The 19353-nt window shown below is 49.3% G+C and overlaps 1 protein-coding gene across 8 annotated transcripts in view; it reads right to left on the bottom strand.

Moving 5' to 3' along the window:
• Nucleotides 1–19353, bottom strand: part of JARID2 (jumonji and AT-rich interaction domain containing 2) — a 255628-nt gene that overhangs the window by 43636 nt on the left and 192639 nt on the right. For all 8 annotated transcript variants that reach the window (XM_032341156.1, XM_032341153.1, XM_032341154.1 and 5 more), the window contains one exon: nt 6574–6750. In XM_032341156.1, the coding sequence (XP_032197047.1) occupies nt 6574–6750 (177 nt within the window). The remainder of the gene's footprint in view (nt 1–6573; nt 6751–19353) is intronic.

Here is a 19353-nt window from a genome sequence, read left to right as displayed (position 1 = left end):
CTTGTACAGGAGAGAACGTAGGCGAACACATCCAGAAAACTCTGGCGCGCGTGGGAAACAGCGCTCAAATCACACCTTCACACAGAAAAGCAGGTGAGTGAGACCACCTACCAAGACAAGTTAGAGGAATCACCCTCTCTCCCAGGGATTTCTACCACCATGTCTACATACTCAGCGAACAGAGAGCCTCCAGACCTTTTGCTTAGTGCCCACCTTCCAGGCAAGGAGCCTGAGGCTAAGAAAGTAAGACACTTGCTCCAAGGAGGCAGCCATCAACCGCGTGGCCGGTGCAGACATGTGAGAGCCCAGTGGGTCAGAGTCCCAAGCCTGGGTGGAAGCCCTGCACTCCGCTCTCCCCACACGGCGTCGCCTGGTTTCACCAACATGAAAGGTCAAAGGTGGAGGAAATGCAGCGAGCATAAGGCAGGCTGATTCCAGAGTGGGAACCGGGGCCAACTGGCTCACTGCCCTTGCTGGGAGGTTCCCCCACCCCCCACCGCCCCGAGCACCACACCAGCACCCATTTCCCATGGCACCTACACTCCCACTGACCCAGGCCATCCCCGTGGGTCAACGGCCGGCTCAAGTGACCTTGCCATTTTAGTGCGATGGCACCTCAGTGAAAACCTCAGTCTCTGTAACCACTAGGGCAGTGGTCTCTTAAAGGGTCTCTTTTTATTTTTGCCTCTAAGCTGTGCACACTCCGTCCCTTGGAATGCTATCCTAGGTCGTCTTCCCAAAATGCACATGTGACCCTGGAACACCCTTGTCAAGGTTAAGTGCTTTACTTCAGGAAGGAAGGGAGAGGGGCAGGGAGAGAAGGAACACCCCGCCCCCTACATCACAGGACTCCTGGACACTACATCTCGACTCACATTCTCTTTCCATGTGACCTTACAAAGGCTTTGATACCCAGACGCCCAGAAAAGGAAAACAAATTCACGAAGAACATCCACACGACACTCCGGAACACTACTTTTCACAGAGCCCGAACACTCGAGTGCCTTCGCTCCTTGTACCAAGTGGCCCCCACTTCCTATCAAGTATGTTTGAACCTGGGTGTGATGAACGCTTACTGAAGTCACAGAACAGAGGGCCACACCAGGAACAACAAGAGAGTGAGAAACACAGTGATGGGGGAAGGGTGTACCTGAACCAGACATTAAGCCTGTGTCATGAAAACACGCAGAGAGAGCCTGAAAGTCCGTTTCTGATCGCTTCTCCGGGAGGGTCCCATACCATCAGCCCCTGGGGGAAGGTCCGCATCCCTTATTCATCTGGGTTACCTTCCAAAACCACTACAATGAGCGCAAGGCCTCACACACGTTTTTCATCTGCTCACAAGTTAAACTTATTTTATGTAGGACACAGAAATTAACTCCATAAAATTGCGTAACTGGTTAACGGCAAGATCCTGCCCTCTGTAAGGCTCAGACTGGGTTTCAGCACTTCCCCTGCAAAATCATTTCCAGAACCCCCTTCCAAAATCTTCTGCCCAACACTCACCGGCGCTAACATTTGCCAAGAACTCTCAAACTAATTTTCCAGGCCATAATCTAGTGTAGTTGATTTGGTACCTTAAGGTGAGGTGTTTGGTCTTTTGAACACATCACAGTAGAGTAACTTTACTAACAACAGTGTTTGTTTAGTATATAGAAGGACGCGGAAGGTCTCCATGCCCATGGCAACACCGTTACCAACTCAGACATAAAATAAATTCCTACTTTTCTAAAGGATTAATAAAGAGCAGGTGAACGGAATTCCAGAGGAAATGCCCCCGGAGATCAGTGCCTGAGACAGGGTTGGGCAACCCCATACATGGAGCGATGGCATAAAGCCAGCCAGGATCTCAGACAATATGGCACCGCAGGAGGGAACTGCAGTGTGGCCGACACCCACACACAAGGATAGACCACCTGGGCTTCATCCCTCCCCTGAGTTTAGGTAGGTACCTAGCCCCATGGCTTCTCACCAGGATGGGGGTTCTGGGACCCAACTGGGTTGAACCCAAAGGCAGACCTTTGAAACGGCAGCCAATCCATTCCCAGCTCAAAAACTGACATCACCTAAAAGACAAGGGCTGGGGTGCCACATTGAATCACAGATGAACTCCCTCTAACTAAAGCTCTAAGTCAACAACCTTGGGAGAAATCAGAGTAGTGGACCCTCTGTCTTACTTGCACCCCCACCCAAAGAAAGGTCATTCCCTGGTTAGCAAATATATACACTATAGATCATAGCACACGGTCTTACACAATACAGGTCTAAAAATACAGAATTTTTAGACAGAGGAGATGTATGTAGGACCCATAAAGAAGAAAACAGGAGAAGCAGACCCAATGGAACCAGCATTATTAGAATTAGCACACAGAAATTCAGGGCCTTGCAACTTTTGGTTTCTACAAGTCTCATCTCGGGAAGTGTCTTTCTGAGTATGGGCCGAGTCAGGGCTCTGATGAAGCCCAGCGGGTTTGGGCATGCTCCTTGTTCCGCTTTGTCTTGCACGGGTTCCCCCCGAGAAGCCAATGCAGTTGTGGGGGAAGAGAGGGGAGTGTACAGGAGCACAAAAACCAAAAGGACACTGAGAGGCGAGTGTGGGTTCTCAGGTCAGGCACCCCATGCTACATCCAATGACACACACTGTCCCCCCACCACCCCATCCAAGAGCCCTAAAATTCATGACACAAAAAGAGCCCCCAGAATATTTCAACAAGTGAATCCCCAAAGTGAGCATTTAAAACCCTTTTATGGGATGCCTGAGTGGCTCAGTCGGTTGGGGGTCTGCCTCTGGATCAGGTCATGATCCTAGAGTCCTGGGATCGAGCCCCAGGTCGGGCTCTCTGCTCCTCCCCACTTGTGTGTTCTCTCTCTCTCTCTCTGCCAAGTAAGTAAATAAAAATTTTTTAAAACTTAAAAAATAAAAATAAAACCCTCTTACAGTTGGTGCAATATAATTCTCACTCACACGTTAACTATTTAAAAGAGCAAAATCGCCTGACATTTTAAGAAATAAAAGTCTCCCTGTATGCGAAGGGCAGGTATGTGCGTCTGTAGGCACAGACACATTTTCTGTGACTGTTAATGGCAATGACCGTGGTCAGTGCAAAACTCTTACCCTCTTCCCTCAAACAGGGGAGACGACAGTCAATTCCCTCACCCTGACCCCCACCCTGCATGGAACCTTCTAGTGTGGCAGCAGCTGTCTGTTCAGCTCACGTGGACAGAGAATTAGAGAGAAAGCCCATGCACAACCAAGGAAGAGAACTCGACACTGGAGGGTGCATCAGCGAGATGACTGCCCAGTGAACCAGCAAGTTCAAACAAGCTGCAAGGGAGGAGGTCAGGACCCAACCACATATGCAAAAGCCGTCATGGGATTAATCTACCAGATCCACATGATGGGACTGTGATAGTCTTACCTATAAGAAGTACAATCTGGTCATTAAGATACGGATCTGAGGGGCCCCTAGGTGGCTCAGTCAGTTGAGCATCCGACTCAGCTCAGGTCCTGATCTCAAGGTTGTGAGATCGAGCCCTGCATCGGGTTCCCCACTCAGAGTCTACCTGGATATTCTCTCCCACGGCCCCCCTTCCCCTACTCGTGCTGTCTTCTCTCTCAAATAAATAAATAAAATCTTAAACAAAAACCAAAAAATTCGTATTTGGTCCTCACTCATGATTCCAGGCTCCCAGCTCCCCAAGCCCTGGAATTTCCAAGGCACTGAAAGGGATACAGAGATCTTTTATTATTTTAGTGAGGGGAACTTTGGAAAGTACCTAAAGATGGGGGCTGGTTGCCAGGAGAACCAACCATGTCAGCAGTGGACTCAAACTTTCAGCCCCGCCCCCTGACCCCAGGGAAGGTGAGAGGGGTTGGGAAGGAATAAAATGGCCAAAGACTTGGTCAGTCATGCCTATGTAATTACACCTGCATAAAAACCCAACAGGACAGGGTTCTAAGAGTTTGTGGGCTGGGAGACCTGTGGAGGACCAGCAGAGTGGCAGGCATGGAGGGCGCATAGGAGCTCCAATACCCTTTCCCCATACCTCACCTCCCTCTCTCTCCATATGGTGGATCTCTATCCTTTATCATATCCTTTAACAAACTATTAAAGGTAAGGGTCTCCCTGAGTTCTGCGAGCCGCTCTACCACATTAATCGAAGCGGAGGGAGAAGGTACTGGAATCTCCAGTGTGTAGCTGGTGGGCCAGAAGTCCATGTTAACAGGTGAGGGTGGGGGGGATGCGGGGCCGCCTCACAGGACGGAGCCCTCAGCCTGTGGAATCCAATGCAATCTCCACGCAGGCAGTGTTGGCATGGAGTTAAATTCTCGGAGCCCTGCTGGTGACCCAGAATTGCTGGGTACTGTGGGGGAAAAGGGGCCCTCACCCCCAGGCTGGAATTGGGTCCAGAAACTCTAAAAGACTAATGAATTCACTCACCCAACAAAGTGGGACCATGAAAAATGGCATCAAGGAACCATTGTGACGCTAGCCTAATGAAATACATTTCTATCCCATGGATGCACAGACCAACTGAGAGGGGCTTAACTTCACGTTTCATTCATTTACTCTCGACTCCTATTACACCAAAAGTACAACTAGAAAATACCTCCTCAAGAATTGGAACAAACAAACAAATCTCCACAGTCTTCTTCCCGGCTTCATTCTACCTCAGAAAGCTCACCCCTTCTGACTGCTGCAGCCAGCAGCTCCGGGATGATAAATTCCTAGTCTGTTCTCTGGAGCTGTGTCTCTCACCATCCCTGCAAACTCAGCAGATAATAAAGTGCCTAACTACCCCCAAATCACCTCCCTTCCTAATGCCTGTTCTATTACCTCCCGCCCTGGCTCTCCAGGCAGCAGTGAAAAGCTGCTCAGCTTTGCTTCAAATCACCCTCGCGCTCCCCTGGACCACGCTCTGTTCCCACGTCCGGCCCCGAGGCGGCGATTTCCTCGCCGGGCTCCTTGGACGCTCGTCATCTCTCTTTTCATTTCAGACAGCTCAGCGGCTAGAGGGATCCTTCTGAACTTGAGCTATTTTATCTCATTTCCACATCTAAAATCATCAGCTATTTCCTATTCCCCACACTGGAACCCTTCCTCCTCCCAGCAGACCGTGTTACTACCTCCATCTGGTCCCTCCCAGTCACCCCGAAGAACACCACCCCCTCCACACACACTCAGGTGCGACAACCATCCCACCACCAGGCCACGCGCCACGGTTCACGAACGTCCACAGCAAGTTCAGCTCCATCCCTGCACCCGTATGCCGACTCCTACACGGAGCTCTCTTCCAACTGTCAAGACTTCCCAAGGACCACAGCTGCGCGGGGCGCCCTTGTTCCTCTGAGGTCAAAATTAAGTCAGCACTCCGTAGTCTGCACTGGGAGTATTAAGCCCCTCTCTCCAACTCTAAGTTCTTAAAAAGAGGGTCTTCTCCTCCACTGTGTCTGCATGCCTCCGAAACACAGTCCTAGTCAAGAAGCAGGACAAATAACCATGACAGTGACAAGGCAGAAAGGCTCAACAATGGGGAAAGCCAGGCATGGCCCCATCACACGCATCCCACGCTGGACCTGAGCCTCTACTGCCCGCAGGGTCCAGAAAGACAACGGGAGCTCAGTGCACGGGCCGCGGGGGGAAAGGGGGAAATCTGCTTTGCCTCAATCACTTACTGACAACACTGGTTTGTTCCGGCTGAAGCCACAATGTCAGGGGCTGGCCACCTCACAGGGTCTCTGAGCCCCGAATGAAACAGGATGCCTAGTGTCCCAGTAGGGACACAACAGGAAATGTGCCATAATAGCTCCCGGAGGGATCCTGCCTACTTTCTCTCCCCACCCCCATCCTCCCTGGTGCAGTGCCTCGAGGAATTCCCCAGCCTTTGTTACCTCTGGCCAGGCAGCCAGCCACAATCCCAGCCTTCTGAGGTGCCCCCTTCCTCGGTCCCCTTCCCTTTCAGCAACCCTCACCATTGATGCCAGCTTCATCTTTTCAGGGCGCAACTCCGATTACATCACTACCCTGCTCTCGCCACGGCCGACTCACTTCGGTAGACTCCTCCCTGATGACCACTCTTGTGCTCCTCCCAAACCACAGCCCTCGAGGAGGAGAAAAACAATCCGTTCGGTTCATAATACAGGTGCATTTACTTGATTCCACATGTTCGACAATCGTTTTCTTTCAACATGACCTCTGCTTGCTAAAATCACAGTAATTTTAAGTTGATCACAAAAGATTTTTCACGAGATCTTTTTGGCCATCCCTGTGTAGAGGGGATCTCTTCCTCTTGCGGATCCCATTGTCTGCAGCGCTTACAGGACGGACCATCGCCTCCGCAATGAATATCCACACCCGTGTCTTAACAATCTCTTCATCTAGAACATACGTTGACTGTACTGGGCGGTACTCACCTCTTTGCCCTGCAAGCTCCTAGCACCTAGACAAGGGCCCAGAACCAGCTCTGCAGCCTTCATCGTCCTCTTCTACCTCGACAGATGACCTACTGTAGCTCTCTCAGCCAGAGCTGTGCATTCTAGCATTTTCTGCCCCAAATCGAAAGTAGACTTACCATGCCCATTGTGAACATGCTTGTGGGTTTTTCCTTTCCTGGGGGTTGACTGGCATGAAGATGAAGCATTGTTGGCGGCTGCTTTGACGTCTTCCGTCTCATCGTCTTCCTCCTCGACGTCCTCCTCGTCCTGAGAGCTTCCGAAATACACCATGCTGTTGGGCAGTGCAGGAGAACCTGGCAGGGTTGAAGGAAGAGGGCTCGTCAACACAGGCCTGGGTCCTCGCCCCTCCTTTAAGGGGCACTACACATGGGGACACTTATTAAGGGATGAAGGGAAACCCCGGTGCCTGAGCAGATAAAACAAAGCTGTTCATCTCCCTGCCACTTTTATTTTTCAAATATCCCCCAGGACATAAATCTCCATCTGTGCCCTTTCAACGGATTTCAAGCAAATTCCCCCAGTAGAGGGATGATGCCATTCACCAAACACAACAAATCAAAAATTTTAAATCTCATATGAATGGTCTGGGGAAGGAGGGACATGACGACCACAAAGAACTGAACTGAGCTGGGTGGGGGAGGGGGGAAAAAGCAGTAAAATTAAAACACCTACTTACAATGCCAAGGAAGAGAAGAGACTACTCTGGGTTATGCATTTAACTTACTAACACGAATTTAAACAAATGAATTTTAAAAAGAAAGACACAGCTCAGGTCATGATCTCAGAGTCCTGGGATCAAGTCCCGCATCCGGCTCTCTGCTCAGCGGGAAGCCTGCTTCCCCCCCACCCCTTGCCTGCCTCTCTACCTACTTGTAATCTCTCTCACACACGTGCACGCGCTCTCTCTCTCTCTCTCTAATAAATAAATAAATCTTTTTAAAAAGTTAAAAAATAAAAACGAAAGACAAACCAAGCGATAAAAACACTTTGACATATTCCCATATAAGGTAATGGTCTTGTATTCACAATGAGGGGAATCACAGACAAGGATTCCCCCGAATCACAATGTATTTGGAAGCTACTCTGATATTATGACCAGGTTAGTAGCAGGTAAAAATTACTGAAATAAATCTTGGCACAAGTCGAAGCTACAAGTGCTGGAGCTGGATTTAAAAAAACAAAATAGGGGCGCCTGGGTGGCTCAGTGGGTTAAAGCCTCTTCTTTCGGCTCAGGTCGTGATCTCAGGGTCCTGGGATCAAGCCCCGCATCGGGCTCTCTGCTCGGTAGGGAACCTGCTTCCTCTTCCCTTCTCTCTCTGCCTGCCTCTCTGCCTACTTATGATCTCTGTCAAATAAATAAATAAAATCTTAAAAACAAAACAAAACAAAACAAAAACCTCCCAAGAGCAAACCCTGTATCCCTCACTCCTTTTATGCCTTAACCTTCTGCTTGTGCCCCTCAATGTTCTCATTTCTGAATTTAAGATAAAACTAACACCGGAAGATAAGCTCCATTTACAAAGAAGCACAACACAGTTCTTCTTTATCACACAATGACAATTTAGAGATCCCTCAACTCACTGATTAAGACCAGAGGCTGCTTAACATCCAAAAAAAATCTCCCAAATTAATTTCCAGCAACAAAGTCAATCTTTGTTTCTTTTTCCTTTTTAAATATTTATTTGACAGAGAGAGATAGTGAGAGAAAGAACACAAGTGGGGTGAGAGGGAGAAGCAGGCTCACCGCCAAGCAGAGAGGCTGACGCAGAGCTCAAGCCCAGGACCGTGGGATCATGACCTGAGCTGAAGGCAGCCATTTAATGAATGAGCCACCCAGGTGCCTCCATTTGTTTGTTTGTTTAATAGATTTTATTTACTTGACAGAGAACAAGAGATGGAACGCAAGCAGGGGGAGTAGGAGAGGGAGAAGGAGGCTCCCAGCTGAGCAAGCAGAGAGCCCAACGTGGGCCCTGGGACCACGATCTGAGCCGAAGGCAGGTGCCCAACCGACTGAGCCACGTAGGCGCCCTAACTTCAATCCTCTTAACCATGAAGTATTTGGGGGGAGAACTACTACCAAGTAGCAGAAGAACTATTAGATGGGAAATTCATTCCTTCTCTTGCCTTTCCAGAGAATGAGCTAACGCTTCAGTGTATCAGCAATGACACAGGTGACCAATCCGCTTTCCCTCCTGATGGAGATCTTGAACTTCAGCTACGAAAAGCTTAAACCATCCCTGTCGGGCTGCCAGCCACATGATCCAACAAGGACACAGAAATGAACGGGCAACACTGGGGGAAGTGGTATTAAGCCCAAAACCAATTTTGCAGAAATGGAAGGACCACAGACACTTCCTCCAAGGCCCCTTCTTCTATTCTGTTCTTTCTTCCTTGCATTACATTTTAAAAACCCCAAAAGTTATGTGGGTCACACCACTGGGTAGAAATGGAACTCCAAAGGATGTACATGGCAGAACAGACTGGGCCATGGTCCGAAAAGCCATTAAGCTTGCTTGTTTCCGCCCCTTTGATCATTTCCAGGTAGAAGCAGGTTTCCGATGGAAGGAAGGTTCTTATAAACCAGGAGCTACCGATGAAGAATAAAAGGAAAAGAGGAAACAGCTAGCCGAACTTCCCCTGGAACGACTTATGTATAGATCTGTTCTGAAGTGGATTTAGAATTAGTGCCAGAGTGACTAGGAGGAGGGGACGGCACCCTGCCCGGTATCAATCCGGAGCCCGCAGTTAGGATTCTCCGTTCACAGGTGGCTGCGGGTGCCGCTGTCCGCAGTCCAGTGACCAGTCCTGCTGGACCTTTCCTTCCCGAATCTAACCACAGAAGTACTTTACGAAAAGCAAGACAAACTGTATTTTGCACTCCTGAGACAGACGGACAGACACAGACCTTTATCTCACCACAAGGTCCCACTCATCCCCGCACAGAACAGTGCAGAAGACAACATGTCACGTGCGGTCGGACAGACCGAGCAAGGAGCCTCCAAGCTTGGAACTGGGGGGCTCGGTCATTTCATTTCCCTCTTCTATGAAATAACCAGGAATGAGGGAGGCATCTCAAGCGCCTCCCAGAGGAAGTGAGCCAAGCCGGATTTCTTCCAAAGAGCCTCCCTGGGCTCCATCTTGGATATGCGCACGAGCACAGACCAGGTGCGTGCACGTGCGTGTGCGCGTGCGTGTGTGCATGAGTATGCGCATGCGTGGAGTCCGTAGCAGCCCATGGACGCCACCGCCCACCAGGGGGCAGCAGGGGAAGGGATGTGCTGGTAGGGGGTTCAGCGCAGCCCCTCCAGCCTTCCAGCCTTCCCGGGATTCCTCTCAGCACCGAATGGAGCAAATTCTGCAACCAAGGACCATTGGGGTGTCATTTTTTTTTTTTAAAGGTGGGGGAGAGGGAGTCAGACTGTAAAAATGGTCAAGGTTTCAAAGAGAATCTGCTAAAAGATCCAGGTGCAACATATGGAAAACAAAGTTTATTTCCATTTAACAGCATCTGTTGAGGGTTTTTTTTTTTTTTTTAGGACTCAAAGGTTGGCTAAGCAACATGAAGCAACTATACTGTATCTTATACTGAGGATTCTGAGAATGGGGTAAACGTTATATTCCAGAGAACGATAAAATGGAGGAGATGCCTAGATGCATCCAAGCGTTAATATCCCTTAAAGAACGCACACAGGGTAATTTCTTCCACAATAGCAGCAAATAACCAATCTTTTGTAAGTATCCGTTCTAGCAGCTTCTCCGCAAATACAAACAAACTGCTCTAACCTCTAGAGAAAGTCAGAGGCTAACGCAAGGAACAGGTAAGATGTGAAGAGCGGGAGACGGGGTGTTCCCGAGAGGCATTCTCAACATGCAACTCTGAATGCCACCAAGTCCTCAGGGAGTTGCCTCTGCAGTGGGGGTGGAGGAGGTGCTGTGCCCTCAGTTTGGGGGCACAGGGCATAAGCACAAAGCACCCTCACACTAACAGGTGCCTGTGCTTCTCATCAGGACCCTGCTGGACCCAAAGGTAAAATCATCATCAAAGCATCCTCGCCTTTTTCATACCAGTTCTCCCCTCTGGCAGGTGCCACTCGTGACAAACAACCCAGCTCCTCCTGGGTATGGCCTTACTGTCCTTTAGCCTGTGTTCATGAAGCCACCACCAACCAGAAACTTGTCCACCAGGAGTGGCCTTGTGAACTGTGAGCTTCTGCCTCGGAAGAACAGACCTCCAGAATTTTCTCATGCCCTCCCATTTCACTAACTTTAAGAGTCCAACTGAAGCCAGCAGGAAACATTAAATCCCACAGAGCCTGGTACCCTATCACCAAGTGTCTACTGTATGTGATCCCGTGAAGCCCCTGTTGCTGACCTGTCCCATTTGCAAAGCCGGCATTCAGATCAAGACAAAAAAACAGCACCTGAGTGGCTCAGTGGATTAAGCCTCTGCCTTCGGCTCAGGTAATGATCTCAGGGTCCTGGGAAAATAACCCACATCAGGCTCTCTACTCAGCGGGAAGCCTGCTTCCCCCTCGCCCTCTGCCTGCCTCTCTGCCTACTTGTGATCTCTGTCAAATAAATAAATAAAAACTTAAAAAAAAAGACAAACCAAGAGCTGGCCAAGAGTGGAAGGAGCTTTCATTATCATGGAGATAAAACCAGTAAAATCATCCCATTATTTCAGGCCACACTAAAAATAATCAGTGACAGAGAAGCACTGTTATCTCCTAATACCTGGAGAATAACGAGGGAACAACTTCAAATAGATGAAAGTAAGCATAGAGCCTATAAGGAACCACAAGTAGTTAAAGGCATTCACGCAGAGCACATTCATTTCTTCTTAGCCTAGATTCAAGTTCGATTATCTAATTTACAGATTAGCATAGAGCAAGAGGAATCTGCTAGACATAAGAAAAGGTGAAGGAAAGGCATTTTATAAACCCTAAGGCAATCTGGGTTATTTCTCACTAGTGAAAACGACCCCACATTCCTCAGGATTTTAAAAAGGGGTGAATGGGTGTGTTACACAGTCATTATCGATGCACAGTCCCCAGAAAGCTCAATCAGTGTTTAGTATTTGAAAAGAGAAGGGCACGTATGCTTTTAAAGTTTTCATCAAAAACACTATGCAACTTACAGATCCTGGTACATAAGCAAGCATCATCTCTAGACAATTTATTAGGGAGAATTCTTTACTACAAACATCCGAGGAGGCTGACTTCAGGAAAAGCTTGCTGGGGGTCTAGTGCTGAGGAAAACTGGAATGGAGCTACAGGGACAAGGAGAAAAGGGACAGGGGGTTTCACAGCCTGAAAAAGCTTCCCCAGAGAGCTCTTCCCTTTCCATAGCAAGATCCACCTGCTGCACACCAGAAAAGACAGGGAAAACTAGGGGTCTCCCAGGGGGCTCAGCTGCTCCCCATTCGGAGCTCTTCCCCTGGTGTTCTCAGGGTGGTCCCTGCGCCACCCCCCTTAAGCGCCATGCGTGATGTTAATTAACGACACTGTGAGGCTGACTCACCATGCAGAATTACATCCTGTCTCCCTTGCAAACTGTAACTCTAGCAATGTAATCAATGAAAAGGCCAAGGTTTGGAAAGACTTAAGGAATGTGTGGGGTATCTGGGGAGGAGCAAGGGAGCTTCTATACCCATTAAAATTATAAAAGTGTATTTAGCGTATACAGCTTTCTCCTAAACTCACAGGCAGATTTTTCTCTTCTGATTATTCAAGTGCATTAGCAAATGTGGGAAAAAAATCTGAACTTGGATCAGATAAGTGGAATCGGGAGTACAGAATGCATGCGTGCTTTGCCAAAGCCGTATTTCATTACTTTTCAGAATTAGCTGGCAATGTCTCCACAATATTTACTGAAGTGAAAACCAAATGTTTTCATCTGGACAAAAATCAAACTGTGGTATGTTACAACCACAACAGAAATCATTTTAATCCAAAAGCTTGCTTTCTCTAATTTGGGCTGTGGTTTCCATAAAATTGGATTCTTCTCCATGAATCATAATCATGTACACATACAAGCCCTTCTTCCCATTATCTTCCCTCCCCCGACCAGTTCTTTATCTTAACAAGCTAAACATAGCTCCGTTCTATTTTGGAAAGACCCTACGGGGATTCCCTGCACGCTGTCATTTAGCTGGGGAGTCCAATACTGTAGCCTGACCTAATAAACCCGGCTGGCCCACCGCCTTGGCATTTTCACGATTGATCCTTGAGGTTACGCAAACAGAATGAAAAGCAGTCGGCTCCTACGACCATACAAAGACATTTTAAAACAAAACTTCAGAGCAAAGTGGTAGGGGCTGGGTGCGGGGGGTAGGGAATAGTTGTTTGCGGATTTCCTGAGTTAGGGGAAAGCTCCAACCGATGACACGGGAGAGTCACAGAAAAATGCAGCTGCAAAGGCCCCGTGTCGTTCGCGTACCCCTGGACGTACCAGGCACCAATGCTCCTGACCCAAACAGAACAGAGCTCTGAACTCATCGACAAGCTCGTGTTACCCCCGCAGGTAAACACAAAGTGCCCTGAAAGGCTGTGGGACAGCGAGGACGCACCGAAAGGAAGGATCTCTTTCTTGGTCTCTTCCGGGTTGGCCTTTGTAATTTACCAGCAAAGAGCTGACAACAGGAGTTCCCCAAATTCGTCCACCGCGTGCCCTAAGATTACTGGCCATAGCCAGCCTCTCCGTGTGCTATTTTCTTTACAGTAATCCACATTCATGCCATCAATGACTTGTCTGCAGAATATGGCAGAAAATGAGTATCACTTGTTCTAAAGGAAAGGATCACGGTGAAATTTTAAGACGTTGAGCTAAAGCCATCTCTGGCACCACCAGGGGTACAAGAGGGCATGGGGAACAGCCCACCAAGCTGGAGGCCAAATTCAAAGGCAGCCCCTAACTCCTTAAGGGGTAAGGAGCTGTCTCCATGAGACGGTGCCCCATCCTGGGGCTGTTACTCTTTTTTACACGTGCAAATCCGAATCACTGGAAAAAGACCCTCCATGGAATCTGAAAATCTAGACTGAGGCGTCAGCTCAGCTGGCACGTGCTTTTTTGCTCTGCCTGTCTGTACAGGCAGGATGAAGTCTCCAGCCACAACAACCGTGATGTCCCTGAAGGGTCTAAGATCACGTACGCAGAAGCACCGTTAAGTCGGTCTCGCCGAACCGCTATTAGGTTACTACTCGGCTTCAGTGACAAAAACTTAGACCTCGAACATCAGGCCATTGGGTAAACTCCACAAGGTCAAAGAGTGAAAGCAACTGATTTCCCATCTGCTTTCCTACACAGGGAAGGCAAGCGGGTCAAGAACAAGAATCTTGGGACAGGGGGTAGATGCAAAGTGAACTCAACAGTTAGGATTTCTGGAACTGGGAGAGAGTGAGTGATGCCAAGAGCTGGAAACCTTCAACCCTGTGAAGGTCTTCTAAGAACAGGGAGGGAGGGAGGGTGACCCCCCCTCACTGGCCGATCTTTCGCACAGCATCTCTCCCCCATCGCAGCTCCCTGGCGTGGGCCTAGGGGCATGTGCAGTCTGTGCCTATCTGACCCCACATCTGGGAAACTCCCCCAAGTGAGGGCAGGTGTTCTGGCCACCGGCCCTAACACAAGAGACTGAGCAGTGACGACCACGTTTGCTTCCAACGATTGCTGACCTGCCTGTAGCGACCGAAGAAACTAGCTTTCAATCAACAGCTAGAACTCTCCCCTTAAAATTTGGCCCAGGTTTCTTATCTACACCCAGGCTTAAAACAGAACACAAATACCCAATGGAACACAGTGAGGGCTCTGGGACTCTAGTTCCAACAAACAAACAGCTAGGATGACTTTAAAAGTTCCTGACTTCTACCCATTAAGTTCAGAAGTGGAAACAAGTTAAAAAGTGGCTTTAAGAAGGTCACACGGCCACCCTCTGAACATGGAAGTCTGTGCTCTCTTCATCATGCGAAACATCCACAAATCCTAACAGACACCAAATGCTGAAGACAGAGTCACCTTGCCTGGGGGACACGCACACTGTGAAAATTAATAAAGGGGGACTTCGTGAGAGGTGGGAAGCTGGAGAGGGGAGCCAGGACACCATCCATGTAAATTACGGGAAGAAGTGTCAATTTCCAGGCCCCAACAGAAGACACGGTATCTCCGGTAAGAAATCCATCACCCCTGCTACTCAGCCCCTGAGAAATGGTCAGCCCCCTGAACTCTTTACTGTTCACGGAAATAACCCCTTCCCGACTTCCTCCGCCACACAACGTTCCTCTTTAGGACTTGAGTGATCTCAGAACATCGATGCCTCGGCAGCCAGCAAAGGTTGCTCGCCAGCAAAGGTTGCTAACCAGCAAACAAAACAGGATAGTCCCGACTAAAAAAGTCTCCACCACCCCATCTACCTTCACTAAATGGATTTCAGAATCTCTAGAAATTAAGGAGAAGGCCAGAGACGATTGTGCGGAATACCACTGACTCAGAGCCAGCAGCCAGCGGCGGGGAAGAGCAAGCCTGCTTTATTGTCAGGGAGGGCAAAGCCTCGCGCCAGGCCAGCCCTCTGAGCAAAATGTCTTGGAATCTGAACAACTGATGAAGGTCACAGAGCGATTAAAAGGGATCCATCCTTCCCCTCCTCGGTGCGGAAGAATGCCATGGTTTCATATTTCTTCCCAACTAGCCTGATCAACGATCTTGGCAAACAAATCGCTTGCTCAGCAGAACTCAGCCACGTTTACATGGACTCCGCTGGAAAACCAAGGATAGAAAGGCTGGTCTGATCTGGAGAAAAGAGAAGGTAGCCCCTTTAGCTCTCAAGACAGTTGTGAATAGCATCCTGGACCCTGCTTCCTCCCCTCTGCTACAGCCCTCAAAAATTAAGATGCAACGCCTCTCCGAAGGAGCCATCAAAAAAAGTTGTGTACCACTGTGGCAATGTGCCTTCCTCCCCGAAGATCTCGTATAATGTAACCGCATTCCCATTTTGCTCCACGAAGTTCATTATTAGTGCTGAAGTGTCCCTTGCAATTGGAGGACTGCTTAATTGCTTTTTAGCAGGTTAATCCCCTTTCATTCCATGACCTCTAAACCACCCCAGGCTTTCTGCCTGTGCCCTACTTACAATTTATCGTTCTCAATACCCAAGGTCAGTCCTCTATCTACCTGTGTGCTCCCTGTAAACAAAGCTGGCCACTGTTCTCCGAGAAAGCCCCCTGAAGGGGGGTGGGGGGGCCTAACTACAAGGTCGTCTGTTCTGCCGGTCTTTCAGAAGGTTCCTTCCTAAATCTCAAATCCTGCCTCTTCCCCTCAGGGAAACTGAAAGGACTGGGCACACAGAAACCACCTGAAATAGGCTTACTGCACATGCCGGGGTTAGGAGATTCTAGGCCTAGGGCTGGATCCTTGGATAACTGCCCCCAACCCAGGATGGTGGAGGGACAGCGGGCCCCTCTGCAGCCTCAAGCCATTTCCCCCCAGCTGCCAGCCAGGATCACCCTCTGGAAGGTCCTGGCCTTGTACAGCACCCTGTCAGCTGCAGACCCCCACTGGGACCCAAATATGTAGCCCAAGGCCCCTAGGAGTGGACAACACAGCGCATACTTCCAGCATGCACCCGGGGCCCTTCCTTGCCTCGACAGGGGCCACCCCCACCGCACCCCCCACGCCCACAAAGCCGGCTCCAGTGCTCCTTCCTTTGCCAGATGGCATTTCCCTCCTCCTGGTGCGCCCTCCGCACCCGTCTACCCTGGCATCTTCCACAGGTTCACTGTGAGCCTCTCCGCTTTCGTGTTCCTAATCTGTTTTCTAGGTGTCTAGCATATAAAAAAGGGTTCCACAGAGGGCCCGCTGAATTAATTAGCAACTGAATGACAGCTGATCACTGAAGAGTCTGTAAGACTCTAGAAACAAAAGGCAGGCGAGTCCCCAGACAGAAAGTGCTGCTTCGCACAAAAGCTGACCACGCTGCTCCTTGACCAAGACCACTGCCCACCCCACGCAAGAGACCTCTCCGCACCAGGCAGGTCTGTGATGCTCTATGTGACACCCTCCCCACCGTGTGTGTGTGTGTGTGTGTGTGTCTCTCTCTCACTCTCTCTCTCTCTCTCTCAAGAATCCCCTTTGGGAATCCCCCTTGTTTGCAGCGCCCCGTAAAGGGAAAAATGTAAATAAGAGAAGCATTTAACCTGCCACTGCTCTACTGTGCTAAGCTTTTTAATCTGTTAATAATCATAGTCAGAACAAAGGGAAGACGATCCAACTCATTAGGGAAAGCAGAGGAACGGGGATGGCACCCATCGCTGGGCACGGCACACGACGCATGGCCCCTTCTTGGATACTAACTGCACCTCCGGCAGGAGACACGCAGACCCCCCTTTGAAGCCACTCCTTAAAGACGAATACACCGCAGGCAAACACTTCCAGCCCCGCTGCTCAATCCACGTTCACTTCCTCTAGAAATTTTAGGTCATGATCTTAAATGGGAAAGGAGAGAGAGCGCCTTGCCGAGCTGAGCTGAGAGGTCTCTGAGGGCCTGGAAGCAGATTTTTTTTTAATCAGGCTTCTGAACCTGACAGGCTGGCTGGCGTGTTTCCATATACACGCTACTCCCGGGGTCAGTAATGGCCCAAAGAGTCCCCACCCACCACCAAGATATCTGATGGAATTGTGGGGAGAAGGCATGGTCTTGGGATCTCGGGAGGCTGGGAATGGACAGTCCACCTGATCTGACTCATTACTTCTGCAGCCAGACTCTCCTCCCGTGTAAATAAGCTCCTTATTAAAGGCTGATTTTTACCCCGAACAGCACCGGCCATCACCCAAACTGAGGGAGCAAACGGAGCTCTGAGGAACCTGGAGTTTGGGGGACTCTGACAAGCTCTCTGGAGCTCGCTGGCATTCGCAACCCAAGAAGAAAGCACTAGAACGCAGGTCGCATTCCTGGCTGCCAACTTCAGAGAACAGGAGGCAAAGTCAAGGCAGAGGCCTAAGGACGTGTGTCGGCAGCCGCTGATTGCAGAAAGTCCCAAATACGTCTGAGCACAAACAAGGAACCTGCTAAGTGACGAGACACCCACAAAATGGACCCAGTATTTATGGGATGCTGTTCGGCAGGAAAACCAGAATACACAGTGACTGGGAGAGAGGTGGGGTTCGCAGAGGGAGGGGGGACACATGTCTCTGTCTCTGTCTCTCTCTCTCACCAACACACACACACACACAGAAGGAAGGCTCAGGAATATTTTCATCACAGAGATGGTTACCAGTGGTTGTCTCTGAGAGACTAGAGGGAAGGTATTTTAGATTATTATTCTGCCTACTACCCCCATCTTTTCTGCTGACGTTCCCTGGAGAAATATGGAATAGTTCCCTGACCAAAAACAAAAGTTCAACACCGCATTTTTCTTAACTTCAAATACTAAGAAAACCACTGACGTACCACTACATCAGGGATCTGTTTAACCCTTGTCCACATCAAACAAGGAGTTTTAATTGGCTCAAACAATCACATTCTCAACTGTGCCATACCTATACCCCCAGACCCACCCCATTCCCAGGACTGGCAAGGCACCATAGAGGAACCACCTATCATTTGGGGGCTTTTGAAGCCAAATCAGGTTAAGCATTTCTGACTTCACAAAAACATGATTTAAAAAAAAAAAAAGAAAAAGAAATAAAGCTAAAGATGACTCGGATTTTTTTTTTAAACACCTGTACTCAAGAAATTATAGGAGAAAGAGTACAGTATTGTGTGTCAGACCAATCCAGTTTAACAGCAAAAGCCAAACAACAAAACCTATTTTATTGCCCGGCTCATAAACTCAGAAATTTCCAAAGCTCAGAGCATTTTTACACAATTGTTTTAAACACACCTCCTGGACTTCGCTTACTCAAGCCTTTGTTCCATCCCACAATGCAAAGTACACTGTGGTCATCTTCTGACCTGGTTCTCTTTTATCTAGAGCCATGAAACGTCAAAGCTGGATGCCATTTACAGAAGCAATCAGCGTGCCTCTCTACAGAGGCATTTTTTAAAAATAATGTCTATACAGGTGCACACGGCACAAATTCCTCTCTAAAAACTGAGTCGCACCCGCTCCACAGCAAAGCCCTTCCTAACTTCAGTTCTCAGGAGCCAACTTTCTGGAATCCTAATGAAACAGGATCAGTGAGGCTTTCCCTAAAGAAAAGCAAACAGGAGTCAAGGCTCCAAGTAAAATCCAGCTCCAATAGCACTAAGATGCCACGTGTGACCAAGGGCACAGAAGCAGGGTTCCACCACCCCTGCACTTTAATTATTAACCTGAACGTGCTGCTGGTGACCCAGTTAACCCTTTCAGAGACTGCTTTAACTCAAAGCCCTTCCTCCCGGCACCTCGTCCCACAGTCTCTCCGTGAACGGGTGACAGCCCGGCGTGGCTCGCTGGTCATGGTCCCCACTTTTTCTTTCACAGACACCACAGCATGCAAACTTCTCCTCTGGGCCCCACACATTCCGCTCCATCTTCACCCTAGACCCCTGGGCACCCTAGAATCTCAGCAGGGAGCTCTGCAAAACCACAGAGATGAGCCACCTGCCTCACCGCCCCTTGGTACAGGCCAAGAGAACGTTCAATAGCCCATTATGTCCAACATGAATGAGAACTCCTCACTTTCCCTTCTTTGAGGTGTCATTCCTAAAGCAAATCGGCGGGAGGGAGGCCAGGGAGGGAGGAAGGGGGAGTAACGATGGTGGCCTCAGTTAGGGTGTCAGAGCCGACGCAGGGGGAGGAGATAGGCAGCCCAATCAAGAGTGGCAGAGCCAAGCAAGGTCACAAGGGGTCCATGTGGCGGAGGAAAGGGCAGCAGCAGAGTGTGTGTGTGTGTGTGTGTGTGTGTGTGGTTTATGCTGGAAAAAA

This window comes from Mustela erminea, chromosome 4, assembly GCF_009829155.1.
Source record: "Mustela erminea isolate mMusErm1 chromosome 4, mMusErm1.Pri, whole genome shotgun sequence".
NCBI lineage: Eukaryota > Metazoa > Chordata > Mammalia > Carnivora > Mustelidae > Mustela > Mustela erminea.
The sequence above is the reverse complement of the archived record's forward strand: the minus strand, read 5'-3'. Positions and strand labels throughout refer to the sequence as shown.